General features: G+C 42.7%; 1 protein-coding gene across 1 annotated transcript in view; it reads left to right on the top strand.

Moving 5' to 3' along the window:
* FCHSD2 (FCH and double SH3 domains 2) overlaps window positions 1–15,449 on the top strand; it is a 161,250-nt gene that overhangs the window by 76,605 nt on the left and 69,196 nt on the right. Inside the window, exons 6-8 of the mRNA XM_063305977.1 lie at window positions 4,936–5,069; window positions 5,336–5,390; window positions 5,667–5,795. Of these exons, the coding sequence (XP_063162047.1) occupies window positions 4,936–5,069; window positions 5,336–5,390; window positions 5,667–5,795 (318 nt within the window). The remainder of the gene's footprint in view (window positions 1–4,935; window positions 5,070–5,335; window positions 5,391–5,666; window positions 5,796–15,449) is intronic.

The following is a 15,449-nucleotide window of genomic DNA, read 5'->3' as shown; positions in this document are numbered from 1 at the left end:
CTAGGACAAAAATTGAAACCAGCAGCCTGACTGGAGAAACAAACATTCATATGGCGTTCTCTCAATTAACGAAAGAAGCCCTCCAGGGAATCCCCACCTCCACTTGCTTCTGGAAGGCCAAGAACATCAGGACTAACCCAATGTCCAGGGGAAGCATCTCCTCTTGGCCTCAGCCCTCCAGTTTCACAGTGGCGGGGAACTACGGGCAGTTTTCCCCAAGTCATTTTTATTGAGCAGCTTGATTCTGCTTATCTGCTCCAGCTTTCTGGGGCACCCAACCAAACGTGAATGGAGAAACCACAGCTAGGGCGTGAGACTGATACCGGCTTCTCACCAGCATTCCCAGCAGTGATTTCCCGTCCATCTTTCCATAGTGTGTCTAATTTTATGCATAGTTATGTGTATACATGTATATTTTTGCATTCCACCCTTTCCTACATTCTTCCTTTTCTTTTGTTAACGCCACCAATGTCAGACTTCGTAATTTCTCCTCCTAAAAGTTCCATCACCTTGGTGGCCCTTTCACATGCATTTTCCCAGATCCTGTTGGCTTCATGGTAACAAGAAGTGTAGACACTATTCCAAGTTCACAATTATGATTTCAGCTTTGGGAGATGGGGACATATGAAGAATACTGAACTCACAAAGGGTGTAGAGAAATCTGTAGTGGCTGAAAAATTAGAGTGTTGGTACATTTTAAGGAAGATGTTCTACCCCAAGAGAAAAGAAACAAAAATGAGGAAGGATTTGGAGTGTGCAATGCCTGAGATATCTTATGTTCGGGATCTGATAAAAGCTTTAAATCCATCTATGTGGATGTAATCAATCAGTGGTACAGATATACCATTGTTGATTTTAGAGTAAGAGATTAACGTATCTTATATTTGTATCTGTACCAAAGAAAGTCAGAAGCTGTTCTCTCCTCTTCCTCCTCCTCCCCCTCTTCTCCCTCCCTCCCTTCCCTGCTTTCTTAATTTTGCTCTTTTTCTGATACTTTCTTCTTAATTCTTTTTGTCTTTTTCTTTCTATTTTACTTTTTGTTGAAACTTAATCAAGTTATATGAAAAAAAAATCAGTGGTACAGGTGGAACTTTTTCTTCTCTCTCTCCTTCAGTACAAGTTAGGAACAATTAAAAGACAGGTAGACGGGACAGAAGATGGAAGACAATTTTTTCACACAGGACCGAACTGATAGAATTTCCTTTCTCAAAAACGTTGATGGCTGCTGTCAGTATATTCTGCTCCTAATATCTGAACCATGCTAATGTACATAAGCATTGTACTTTTGAGTACCATGTGCTAGGATCCAGCAAGCAGGAAAAGGTGTTCTTGTTTTCTATTTGGGGCTTCCCAGAGCCCTCAGTGGCAGAAATCAGGCAAGGCAGACATCCCAGTGGTGGTTAGGACCAAATGCTTGAGTTCTGCAAAACTAACAGGAGATATTTTGATCGGCCAGAGAAGAGAGAGACTGTGTGGCGGTTTGCGATAAACTCCAATAAATTAGACCCGAATCATCCATACTAGTACCGATTGCATGATCTCTACCCTTACGAACAGATTATTTTCTGGAAGAATCTATCCTTCCATCCTCTCTTCCAGTATCAAGAGCCATACTGCATGCATTTTCTCCAAATAACTGGCAAAGCATGTGCTAGCAGCCAACAGAAGAACCGTCTTCGTAAATGAAATTAAATACACCCCGTGATGGTTGCAAGAATCTGAAAAATAAGCATCTTTGGAAGTGGCTTTGAAATTTCCCAAATTATGCTTGGATAGGCTTTGAATTTTAGGTGTGGTGCCTTTTAAAAACATTCAAGAAATTATCCAAGATTCTAAGGGTGCAGCGGAAATTGAGATGTTTCAGGCACGTCCTGCAAAGGCATCCCAGGCAGCTGGCCAGAAAATCAATACAGAAGTAACCTTGTGGCTAAGGAGGCTAGAGGAGGCTAAGGAAGGAAAATTTTGCTTTTTATTACTGTTATTTGAGAAAGGATGTAGTGGGTGAAGTGCTGCTTGTTGGATCATCACTTTCAAGGTTAACTTTTTAAAAAGCTTTGCACTAATAGATTTTTGTCTGACCAGAAACGTTTCTGGTGTTACAGGCATCAGTTCATGTATTAATCCATAGCTTACTGACACTGGCCTACTTTGCATCCAGGCTTAAGATTGATTGACATGGTTTGCAGATCATGGTTAACGGCACTAATGCAGCTTTCGCAAAGTCCAGTTCTAACTGTTCAGGAGAAATAGTTTGGAAAGAAGCTGTTTCAGGGTAGAGAAGTGGCAGGCGTACTTTCCTTCTGCCTCCATCTACAGAATTTCCTGTTGGGGTTTGGGTTCCCCACCCAATTTTTACCAGTGTGTCGCATCACTTGCTTTCTGTAATTTTAAAATTGTAAAAATGTTACTTTTGAAATGTTAACGTTTCCAAACTGTTCTGTTTCATTCCACGTGAAACACTTCACAGGCAAGTATTTGCATGTGAGCACGCAAAGGGAATGATAAACTTCACCAACAGGAAATTAGAGATGGCCCCCTGCTTTCTTGGACCTTCCGTGCAGCTTAGGTACAGCCATTCCTCTTTGCTCCTACAGTATTCTGGATGTCACCATTTAGCAATCTGTTAAGGTTCCTGGGATATTTAGCAGTCTTCAAACAAAGTGTCAGTACGTCAGACAGCATCTTGTTTGTGGGACCCTGAGAAAAAAAGTATTATCAAGCCTAAACATCTTTTGCAATATTTGCACATAAGATGTTGGCACAGTTTACTGTGATCTTGCTCAGACAGCATAACGTAGTGCTAAGAAAAGAAAACGGCACAAATTATTCCTCAGCTTTGAGAATGCCAGTACTTTGGATTCTCTACATTGGAGGTGAACAGTGAGGCCAATTAGTCTTGGATTCCAGGGAGGAAGAAAACAGTTCTGGTTATGCTTTTTCCAGAAAGAGCAAATGAAACTGCCTTACCTTTCATCCATCATGCCCAGGCTGCCTGGATTCTGACTAGCATCAGAATCCTGAAGGACGGACCCGGGACTTTCCTGCTCCACGCTTCTTTTCAGAATGGAGATGCAGGGTTGAACATGGAGCCTTCTGCCTCCAGAGCAATTGCTTGGCCACTGAGCTGTGCCTGGCAAGATTTCCTGCATTAAAGTCAACTAGAGGATGACATTTGGGCATCTTTTCTGCATCCTGTACAATTTCCTTGGTTTTACATTTGTAAAAACGTTTAGCCTCCTCACTAAATTATTTCCTTGAGAAAAACGTTCTGGAATTAAGGGAGCAATTGCCCCTATTCTGACAGTGCTCAAAACAGTAAAACTAAATGTTTCCTGAAACCAGGATAAAACAATTAAATTGAAGAGGGAAGAGGTCCCCAACAGACAGTAAAACAGCAGAATTTAGTTTATATCCTGCTTTGTCCACCAAGAATGGAGGCTATCTGTAAAACAGAATGCCATTAAAGCCTTAAATATCAACTCTAAGCCTCCTGAATAAAAATAAATTCATCTATTGGGTTAAAACCTAATTTAGCAACAAATTGGGTTCATCAGCAAAAGGAATTCACTTCCCGTGCATGAGTCTCTCCCAACCTCATGTCCCCAGATACCTTGAAACAGCAACTCCAAGAATTGCCAGTCGACACAGTCTGGTTGGGGGAGGACGGGGAGCAAAAACCTGTTGTGATGTTCTCCAGGGACGTGAGCAAGTGTGAGCAAGTGTCATCGTTACGCAGGTGACATTCCACTTGATCTCTCCTTTTCCTCTGAAGCAGGTGAGGCTTGAGCAAGCTAATGGCAGGATGACAGCTAAATAAAAAAAACACAGTCCAGCCAAGATGGAGATACACTTTGGGGTGTTTTTTTCCCCTTCTATTGCTAATACTGTTCAGTATTATTTCATCTTAGGCTGTTGTATTTTGATTTTATGTATCATGGGTTTGAGAGCCAGTTTGGTGTCATGGTTAAGGCACTGGTCTGCAGACTGGGAGACTGTGAGTTCTAGTCCCACCTTAGGCATGAAGACAGCTGGATGACCTTGGGCCAGTCCCTCTCTCTCAGCCCCAGGAAGCAGGCAATGGCCAACCACTTCTGAAAAACCTTGCCAAGAAAACTGCAAGGACTTGTCCAGGCAGTCTCTGGGAATTGGACACGATTGAGTGTGTGTGTATGTGTGTGTGTGTGTGTGTATATATATTTGGAGGGACAGCCTCTGAGGTCTTTCCCAGCTGCAATCCAGGTGAGCTCACCTCTACAAGGTATCTCCTATGATTACAATTAATAGTTAGACATATAGGATGGTGAGAGCCAGTTTGGCATAGTGGTTAAGGCACCGGGCTAGGAACTAGGAGACTGTGAGTTCTAGTCCCGCCTTGGGTACAAAGCCAGCTGGGTGACCATGGGCCAGTCCCTCTCTCTCAGCCCTGGGAAGGAGGCAATGGCAAACCACTTCCGAAAAACCTTGCCAAGAAAACTGCAGGGGCTTTTCCAGGCAGTTTCCGAGAATCAGACACGATTGGATGGATTAAAAAAAATATGGTTTTATCTGTAGAACCCTCAGAAAGGTTAACATGATTTAACAGTCTTAAGAGTGCTAATAAATAAACAGCTTTTTGGAGACAGGGTATGACTGGCACTGTAGCCTACAGCAGTTTTCCAGCAGAGACTGGTCTTGCATCAACATGCTTAGGCATGGCTATCTGCAGGGTGGTGGGAGGGGAGTCTAAACTGCAAGGTGGTGGGCATGGCGTTGTGTCCGCCACCTTGCGGATTTTGGACACCACCCCTCCCCCAGAAACTCCTGTGCTCGGGATAAACATATTTATACTAATATGAACAAAAGTCTGTGTGCGTTTTTAAAGGTAGAGTTGCAGATACTACTTTTATGAAAGACCAATTATGTTTGTTTTCTGGTTTGTTTGTTTGTTTTGTCCAGTGTGTGGACCATCTGATCAGGATCCAGACTGAACTTCAAGAGACTGTCAAAGATTTAGCTAAGGGCAAGAAGAAGTACTTCGAAACGGAGCAGATGGCTCACGCTGTCCGTGAAAAGGCCGATATCGAGGCCAAGTACGTTCTAGCCTGTCTGCAATTTCTGCGTGTAAATTGCCTTAAGGAGCTGCATACGACGCTTTGCCCTAATCACTAATGGTATAATCCTGCTTGTGAACAACCAGCCCCTGAACATTCTCTTGATTACTGAGGAATTTTCTGTATTTCTCCATGCCATCTTATTTTGGAAAAAATAACACATAACTTTCTAAATGTACTGTCTGTTGCACAGATTTTCTGGCCTCTTGACCAGAAAAACTTTACATTTTTTTTTTTTTTTGCAGGTCTAAACTTAGTCTTTTTCAATCGAGGATAAGCTTACAGAAAGCAAGTGTAAAGGTAAGTGTAAAAATAAATTGCACGTTATAATTTTAGAGCTATGTAATGTCTGGCAGTTGAGACACAAGGCAGAGGGTGGTGTTTGTTTTGTTTTTTGTTTTTTTTTGAAACTCTGAGCTGCCATGTATATTATTCCGCCTTACTGGAAAATTAAACTTTTCCTCTAGAAAGGTGTAGTCATTTACAAGCCATCAACTTCTTATTAAAATGTTGCTTCACGGTGGTAAATGTCGGCATTGCTATAATTTCTTTCCTAATTCTGTTTTACTTCTATAGTTAAAAGCACGCAGGTCTGAGTGTAATTCTAAGGCTACTCATGCGAGGAATGAGTATCTTCTCACATTAGCAGCTGCAAATGCACATCAAGATCGTTACTATCAAACAGACTTGGTAAACATTATAAAGGTAATGGCAGATTTAATTGAGCTGCTTCCGTTTTTCCCGTGTTAATCAATTCTATTATGGTGGCATATAATTTTAACCCTAATTGTATAAGCTATAATTACTGTAAGATCTCATACACTGCTTCGTTATAAAGAGAGCATTCGGTATCTAAAGTTTATTCAGTGTCTGAAGAGTCTTGGCCATATTTAAGCAACCGTCGTCGTTGTTTTCAATTACTGTGTGGTTTCGGCCAAATATAGATGTAATATTGCTAAACTTCATAATTTGCGATCCCTAGGCTGTGAAACATAGAGGATCTGTTTATACCAACCCAAGCTATGTTTGTAGCAGATTTTGTTGTTCCCTTTGAACAAACCTGGTTTGCCGGCTAAACCAGGCTAAGATAACGTGCTTCAAGTAGATTTACAGCTCGTGATGAATGATGATTTTGTTTTTGCTATCACAATATGCCTTAATTATAATCCAGATGTTGGAAGCCTGTGGATCTTCTCAAGACAAAAACAGTTCAACAGTTTTAAATAGCTTGGGCTTTAAATGGCAAATCAAGGTTTAGGTCTGAAGATGTGGTTTTTCCATACCATTACGTTACATTTTCAGTGAATCAATGTGGGTGTGACATGTCTATCAGAGGCAGGGTAGAAGACAGACCCTGAGAGGTGGATGAGGGGTCTTTAGGGGAAAAAAATCCTGTCAGGTCCATTAAGTCTTCCTTTTAAGATTTCCTGTCTCAAAATGGCAGGCAGCTGCATTACTTATTTTCAGCAGTACTGGTCAAAATTAATTTTGTGACCACATTTTTAAAACATTTTTAAAGTTTATTTTAAAACATAAAGAACGGACTAAATGACTATGTCAGAAAAAAAAAAGGAAGTGGAAAAAATAGTGGGTGGAAAATAAACGATCAATAAACAGAATTTACAGTTGTCATTAACATCTGAAATTCATCGTTTCATGGATTGAATAATTAATTGAATATATAAAACTGGACTCATTATATCACCTTAAGAAATAATTGAAAATCACTACAAAACATATTCCTGGTTCATATGCTAGTCCTGCCAAGGGAGTCTTCTGTGGGGTAGACTTCAAAAGAAAATCTGATTCACAGAGGTTTTAGACTGATATTTGTCAAGAAGCCTCCCCTTTGCATTACTATGCCCCATGGGCCAACTGTCTTTGAAACTGTGGAGTTACTTCCAAGAAGGAGAATGCACTTCTGTTTTTTTTCTCCTTGTGGTATTGTTCTGTGCTATTTGTAGTGTTATATGCTGCCCAAGGTTGCTCTACAGCTGTGTTTCTCAGCCTTGGCCCCTTTAAGATGGGTGGACTTCAACTCCCAGAATTCCCCAGCCAGCATGGCTGGCTAGGGAATTCTGGGAGTTGAAGTCCACCCATCTTAAACTTGCCAAGGTTGCGAAACACTGACCTAAAAGCTGCATGCTCCCTCATGCCTCTCCCTAAACTTTAACAATGCCTTCAGGGTTCCTCTTCCCTGTTGTGTGAAATGCAGTGAGACAGACAAAAACTACCAGCAAGAGAGATTTCTTAGGATGTGAAATGCCTTCTCAAGAGAGATCCACCTGGTGCAGTCTTTACAGCAAATTAAGTCCTGAAGCAAAGGAATTCTGGGAGTTGAAGTCCGCCCATCTTAAAGGGGCCAAGGCTGAGAAACACTGCTGTAGAGTCAAGCAGCCTTATAGAAATTCGATAGATAAATAAATAAAATTCCATTGGCATTGTGCAAATGGTTACTTTTTAATTTTTTTAATTATATTTTATGAGTGAAGTATGGCCAACGGACAGAAATAATGCATCCATGTGCTGCAATGAAAAAAAAAAGCCCTATTTCTTATTGAAACAGGTTGGGCTTTCTGTCTGGAATTTTTAAGGCACTTTTTTAAAAAGCAGGGTAAAATAGCAGAGCCCCTCCTGAAACGATCTCTAGTCACCAGCTGCCTGACTAAGACGGAGGTTTGATCTGGCTTGAGAGCAGCCTCCCTCAACTCGCGCCCACGGTTTCGCAGAAGTGTTGTCTGGGGACTGCGGGGTTGGCCGTCGCAGCCCATCTGGAAAGGGGGTTTCTGCATCCAAGCCCATCGCCATTTGTCCCCTCCAACTTCCATCTGAAAACGAGGGAGGACAAGTTCAGCTGTCTAAAAGTAATCACAGGAGAGCTATTCATGGATTCTTTCTGGAGCTGTGATGGAACACAATGGAGCAAAATAATAGTTTTTGCTGGTTAATTGCCAATCACGTTTAACTGTATGTGAATAAAAGCTGTCCTCGGCCAGTTGAATTATCACTAAATAACAGTTCAGCTGGCAGGAGGAAAGCAACAAAGGTTTTTTAAACTCTTCTTTTTAAACTGTAAACAACTATGGAGCACAACAAATATATTCTACATTTTCTGCCTCTCCCTTGCTTAGCCTCTGTTTTTCAACAGAGCCTCACTGCGTTTCTTTTCTCTAGATCATCCAATTTTCTGGGATTCCCCCTCTCTCTTTATTATTAACCTTAATCATTAACATTATTATTATTATTACTATTATCCATGATGAGGTTGAGATTTTTATTGTGAGATATGTCAGCAAAAATCACCTTATTTCATTTTGCAGATGAGTTGCTACAACCCCAAAAGGCTGGAAGTTAACATGTTTTGTTCTTCTTAATGGTCCAGAGATTTGGAATGAAGCCCATCTCCATTATACTAAAACCCTGGGAATATTAAAGACTAATTTATTCTTCTGTGGTGATAGTTTTGTTGCGGGGGCAGAATAGAGAGGAGTGTGTTCGGAAGGGATGGGGTAGGAGTGAAATGGCAATGCCTTTACAAAATAGCGTCGATGACAGCACACAACTTCTTAGAATTAGCAAACTAATGAACAGATGCGTTCTGGTAAAAATCCAAAATCTCAGTTTGAGCCGTAGGCAATAGATTTGAATTTCTAGATGAATCGTTAATTTAGTGGCCTTGCCCAAGAGTGTCCATCTGAAATTTTGTTGTTCTAGAAAAGCCTGCTGGCTGGGGAATTCTGGGAGTTGAAGTCCATATGCCTTAAAGTTGCCAAGGTTGAGAAGCACTGTTTTATAATGTCCTGGAATTTGCGAGGAGACAAATTTCTGGTAATTAGATCTTGAATCAAGATCATTCCACTCCTCTACATGTGCTGATAGACTTTCTTGCCACAGGAAGTTTGTGTTACCAATACTGCTGCGTACTAGTCCCTATAGCTCTTTGGTCACCAGCTGTTTTGCACTTCCTTTTTACGACGCATTCATTTCCATCCCCATCAAGGTATCTGTCCAGGGTGTTCTAATCCTTTTTAGGATTATACCTGAGACATCTAAAGAAAATCTGGCCACTGGGCTGGAGAAGCTATGCTCAAATACGGCAAATTCTTCAAGGCTGCTTTCATGGAATGGGTTTTGTGTGTGTATAAATTGGTTGATTGATCTACTACTGCATGAGACCCAACTCCCAGCAGGACCAGAACGCATCAACGTTACGAAGACAAACTAATCAAATAAAGCAATAACCAATTAAGCAACATTAACATAAATTGCTAACGGCCAGGCTGGGTGTACATTGCAGCGGTAATTCTGCTTTAAAGGAAAACTCTTGTTTTGACAGCCTTTCAGAATGATGCCAGGGTGGGGGCCAGTTGGGCCTCTGCAGGGGGGGGGAGCTAGGAAGCATAGATGTTGAGCCCCTGCCTACTTTTCACCTCACATACGTGGGGAACCCTAATGGCCTCAAAATACAGGACAGGCTGGTTCCACGCAGAGAAGTTAAGATTCAAGCAACAGCATTGGCACTTTATCACTTAATCTAGAATCAGACAGTTAAGGGTGCGCTCCATGTTCTTTCAATCCAGCAGTGTCCTCCATGCAGACCTCAGAAGCCTCCTTTCTCTGTCTCAGCTCCTGCCCTCTGGAACAGCATCTGCACAACTCCTGCCCTGCTGTTGTTCCAAAGGTCTTTGAAAACCTGGCTATGCTTCCGGGCCTGGGGATGGGGTGGCCACTAAACCCCTATCAGTTTTTCTCTGGGGTGTTGTGTTGGTTTCTTGCAGACGTCCATGATTTTTTTTCCTTTTCTTTTATTGTCCTATGCTTTTAAAGTGTGAGCTGTCCCGAGTGGTTTGGAGTCAAGCTGCTTCTAAAATTTATGTATTTATTTGGGTTTTATCCCACCTCTGTGTTGGTCAACTCAAGGCATCCTACAGACCTTATGCTCCCTCCCCCTGTTTTTCCTACAACCACCACCCTGTGAGGCAGGTTGGGCTGCGAGAGAGGAACTGTCCCAAACTCACTCAGCTGGCTTCATGGCTAAGTGAGGACTAGAACTCATGGTCTGCAATGGTACGTGGGAAAGACCTTGGAAGACAGGAGAAAGAGCCTCAGCCTAGGCCACAGTCTGATCAACGAAATCTGAGTCTGAAGGAGGGGCGGGGGTCTCAGAAGGGACCTTCCCTAGTTTTGGGGAGAGTAAAATAAAGGAGGGGAGGGGTACCTTCAGACTTGCAAGATTCTGTTATGGTAACCTTACAATGAAGGGGCAGTAGTGTTAGTACTCATGGTTGGTGCTTCTTGCCCAGACTACCTCAAAGGGCTGACATCAATCTTGCAAGTCTGAAGGTACCTCTCCCCTCCCTTACTTCCTTTTACTCTCCCCAAAACTAGGGAGGGTCCGCTTTTATTTCCACATACCATTATATGGTCTCCCAGTCCTAGCCCAGCATTTTCGCCACTGCACCAAATGGGCTGCCTTGATCATCTAGGCACGGGGGCCTTCCAACGCTTTATCACCTAAGCAGCAGCCCAAGGGGGACAAGAAAGGCCAGGGGACGGTCATGCTGCTGCAGCCACCTTTTTCAACCCCTCCTGCCAGCGGTGCTACATCAGCTGTCACTTAGGAGCTGCAGTCCCACAGGATGTGGTGGGGAGAAGCGTGTTGCACTGAGTTCCTGGCTCCTCCAGTCTTGCCACACCATGTGGGCAGGAGCTCTTCTCTAAAAGAACAACTCAGACGTTTGCTGTTGCTTAGGAAGCTTGGCCTTTTGAACATTAGGCCTCTTGGAGGAATGTGCAAGCCATTTATAGAGCTTGGGTTAAGGGTCCAACTGTAGTTGGACTCTGTTTTTGAAGGTGAAACGGGGGCCGAGACAGGTGCTTTTAAAACCCCATGCCAGGCAGCTATTTCAAAATGCTGTTTAAATTATTAATGCAATCGAGCAAGATGATCCAAAAATCAATTTACTGTCACTTTTCCTAGATAGCCTCCATGCCTCTTAAATAATTTACAGACACTAACCTCCCCACCTCCCCCCTCCCCAAAAAAAAATTACAGCAGAAAAATACCATCAGTCTTGGCCCAAGATAGCTATTTTATTTCTGTCATATACATATTCAGGATAGAAATGCACTGGAAAAAAAATCCATAGATCTGGAAGGGTTAGTAATTTAATGCCCAAGATGTGCTCTGATTTGCAGTGTCTTTAAACGTGAACGGAACAAGCCTTCTTTATTTTAGTATGTCCTCTTGTGTCTTGAGTTTCCCGCAGATAGTTTTATAAATCGAGCAGAAAAATACTAAAGCATATCTGTTTTCCCATTATCAATGTGTCTTGAGAGTATAAAGGTCATGGATAATGTTGGAATATTCAGATAATGCATCGGATAGCAGAAACAGGAATCTTGGCTGCAGGGTTCCCTGTGTTCTATTTGATAATGCTATTAAACGAAACTGCATGTAAGCAAATACCTTATTTTGGAAATGACATTACTGGAACACCGAAGCTTTAGGAGAGGACCAGGGTTAGTAGCACAGGGCGGGCTTGTTATGCAGAGCGGGCAGAGGAAATTTGTGAAGTTTCTGGTTAATAAGTTCCGTGGTAATAGTACTGTGGAAGACCCCTACCTGGGATATCTGCTAACCACCAGAGTACCCTAGATTAGGGGTCTTAAACCTGTTGGGTCAGTGGATGTATTTGGAGTTGGAAACTAAATCCTATGAAAAGAGTGAAAGGAAGAGAAAAAAGAAGGCTGGAGGAGGGGGGACAATACTTGAAGGGATATCCCAGGGAAGAAAGGGCGGATGTAGGGTGAGAACCTGTGAGTGGAAGCTTTAGAGGGGAGATAGGGCAGGCTTGAAATAAGGAGGAATTTTCTGACTGAGAGGTATGAAGAAGTGGAACAGCCTCTCTCCTGGTATTGTGGGGGCTCCATCACTGGAGGTTTTCAAGCAAAACCTGGACGGCCATTTGCCTGGGAGTCCTGTCCTGGGCAGGGTCTGGACTTGAAGTCCAAAGTCCCTTCCAACCAGAGTTTCTCGACCTCAGCAACTTTAAGACGTGCGGACTTCAACTCCCAGAATTCCCCAGCCAGCCATGCTGGCTGGGGAATTCTGGGAGTTGAAGTCCGCATGTCTTAATGTTGCCAAGTTTGAGAAACACTGCTCTATGGGATCCCTCCAGAAGAATAGGTAGATGAGGCCCATTGCTTTCTCTTAGTGAAAGGCAGCTTCTGGAGATTGCCAGATGACATAAATCTAACCGACTAGCACCAGGGCCTCCAGATCCTTTGATTCACAGTGTGGAAGATGCCATCCCAGAGCCAGTTGCACAGGCTATTTTAGACTCACTGGGAAACCTTTGATGCATAAATGTTGGCGCTTAAATGGAAGAGATTTACAGTCTCCCCTTCCCAGAATAACTGTGAACGTTTAGACTGTTCTGTTCAATCTCTGGTGTCTTTTTTTAGCAGGATCCCTTTTTTTGGGCTTCATTACATGGTTGCTTCCCACCTCTAGCTGAATGTTGGATTTCTGCTCAAGGTACCTCTCTTTTCTCGGAGAGATTTCTAAAGGGCATCCTTAACCTACGTCCCCAGCCAGCTACCCCAATCTCTGCTTAGAGTTTAAGCTTTAGTCTTAATGAATATATCATGGAAGCCTCTGGGATTTCAGGCCTTTCATTTATTTTCAAGAACAGAAACGTTGTTGTTGTGATCCCTTCAGATTGCAGAACTAGTAAGTTGCATGTTATGAGGATAACCCCCCTGGCTCTCAGTATGACCTGCTGTAAAGAGAAGGTTATTTCACATTCCCTTTTTAAAGTTCCTAAGACAATTAGCATCCTAGTTTCATTTAAATCAGAACATTGTCGTCTCTGCCTTCCATAACCTTCCATAACCGTCCCACCCGGTCGTGCAGAGAGGGCGTGCTGCGGACCCCGTCTGCAAGAGAATTCCGCCTGCCGGGGTCCAGGAGGCGGGCCTTCTCTGCAGTGGCACCCGCCCTCTGGAACATCCTTCCCCCGGAGGTGAGATTAGCCCCTTCCCTCCTGGACTTCCGGAGGGAATTGAAGACCTGGCTCTGCCACCGGGCTTGGGGCAGGGAGGAGAATAGTCGTACTTGGGACTGGCTAGTGCCCTGAAGCGCCCCTCCTACGCAAGGACTGAATGAGACCGTAGCCATTGGGATTTTGTTATATTTGATAGTTTTTAAAATTGTTTTGTCTATATTTTATATTGGAATTTTATTACATAATTACTGTTTTATGTTGTAAACCGCCCAGAGTCCCTCCGTTCGGAGGAGATGGGCGGTGACAAATCTGATAGATGGATGGATGGATGGATGGATGGATGGATGGATGGATGGATAGATAGATAGATAAATAGATGGATGGATGGATGGATAGATAGATATCTCAGGTGTTTGTAGAGCTTTAGCCTTTTTTTTTTTTAAGAAGAAAACTTTTACTTTAAAAAATTATTTGCATGTTCTGATGAACCAAATAAAGGAAAACCTTCTCTTCTTAATATTTACCCACTGGATGGTACCTCTCAGTTCTGTAGCTGTGCAACAAGATAACTGACATGTCCATTTTTGTTACACGTTTACTGGGATTCTTCAGTGGGTATTTCCTCCCAGATCTCTGTAAGGCAGCACCATACTGTAGTTTTCACAGTCAGCTTTTATGGAGCAGTATTGTTTGAATGTTTCAGATAGAAGGAAGCTTATTTTGATAAAGCACTTCTGTCTTTGGTTATCTCATAATACCAGTCCTGCACTGCATTTATAGCTTTCTCTCCTCTCATCCGTGCGACTCAGTGAACCCACAATGAAGAGGAACTGGTCACTGGAATTGAGGTTCTTTTGAACGCTGCGTGCTATTCACACAACATCTTTTATCCCTGTTCAGTGTGAGTCATTTTGTTTCAGTGTATTGCTGCATTGGTCTTGGAAGTAAGGGAGATGGGAGGGAGCCTCACTAAAAGCTCTTCTCCATTCCCTTGGGAAGGTCTCCTGCCAAAACCTCTTGAGCTCTAAAAAGTTCCAGCAGAGATCCTATACTGAGATAAATTCCTATCAGTATTAATACTCAAATGGCCATCCAGTGAGCTCAGTTACCTGTAAATATGCTCTTTTTGCTTTAATGAGTCGAAGAGAAATGCTTTGTTTGCACTCCTTGTTTGGAGGGTTGAAAGGGACCATGGAGGTCTTCTTTTCCCACCTTTGTTTGAAAACTTCCAGTGATTAGGAAGGAGATTTGCAAAATAAGTCTACCTCTTCTTCCCTGGAAAGTACTGCAATACTGCTATCATGTCTCCCCTTAACCATCTCTTCTTTAGACTAAACAGACCAGTTCCTTTAACCGCTTTTCTATTATCTCAACACTGTTCCTCTGTTGATGCAACCCAAGATTACAGTAGCTCCTTTGGCAGCTTCCAGACACTGCTGGCTCTGTACTACTGCCAAACCAGGTACCACCTATCTTGTACCTGTGCATCTGGTTTTTCCTATCTGAGGGCAGAACTCCACATTTCCCTTCACTGAAATGTATTTTATTGGGTGGGGCCTAACGTTCAAGTCTATCAAGATCCTTTTGAACTTTGAGCCTGTCTTCTAAAGTGTTATCAGTCCCCTTTACCTTTTTGTCATCTGCAGACTTGATGAGCATCCTTTCTATCCCCTTGTTTAAGTTGTTTATGAAAATGTTGAAGAGCCCCAGGACCAGGACAGAATTCTGAGGGTGGCCCACTGGATACCTCCCTCCATGTTGACATAGAACCACTAAGGACCACTCATTGGGTAAAGTTGTTGTACCAGCTGCAAATCCCTCTGATAGCGGTACCATCCATTCCACACTGTTTCATTTTATCAAAAAGGAGGCTGTGTTCAACTTTATCAAATGCCTTACTGAAATCTAAGTACACTATATCCAGGACCAGAGCATTCCCTCAGTCTACTAATCACTGGTCACTTTGTCAAAGCAATAGGATTTGACTGGCATGACCTGTTTTTAACAAGCCCATGCTAGCTTTTAGCAATCACTGTGTTCCTTTCTAAGTGATTCCCAACTGACTGCTTGATGAACTTCTATAGAATTTTATCAGGAACTGATGTCAAGCTGAGTTGTCTGTAATTTCCTTGGCCCACTTTTTGCCCTTTTTGGAGGTGGGAACAGCATTAGCTCTTTTTCAGTCTTCCAACACTTCCCCTGTACTCAAGAGGTTCTCAAAAATTATAAGTCAGTGATTCTGAGATCATATCCACCAATTGGTTTAGCACTCTGGGATGTAACCCATCTGGTTCCAGAGACTTAAATTCATACAAAGCAGCTAGGTTTTATTGTCACCAGTTCCTTATGT

The sequence above is a fragment of the Candoia aspera genome, chromosome 5 (assembly GCF_035149785.1).
Source record: "Candoia aspera isolate rCanAsp1 chromosome 5, rCanAsp1.hap2, whole genome shotgun sequence".
Taxonomy (NCBI): domain Eukaryota; kingdom Metazoa; phylum Chordata; class Lepidosauria; order Squamata; family Boidae; genus Candoia; species Candoia aspera.
The sequence above is the reverse complement of the archived record's forward strand: the minus strand, read 5'-3'. Positions and strand labels throughout refer to the sequence as shown.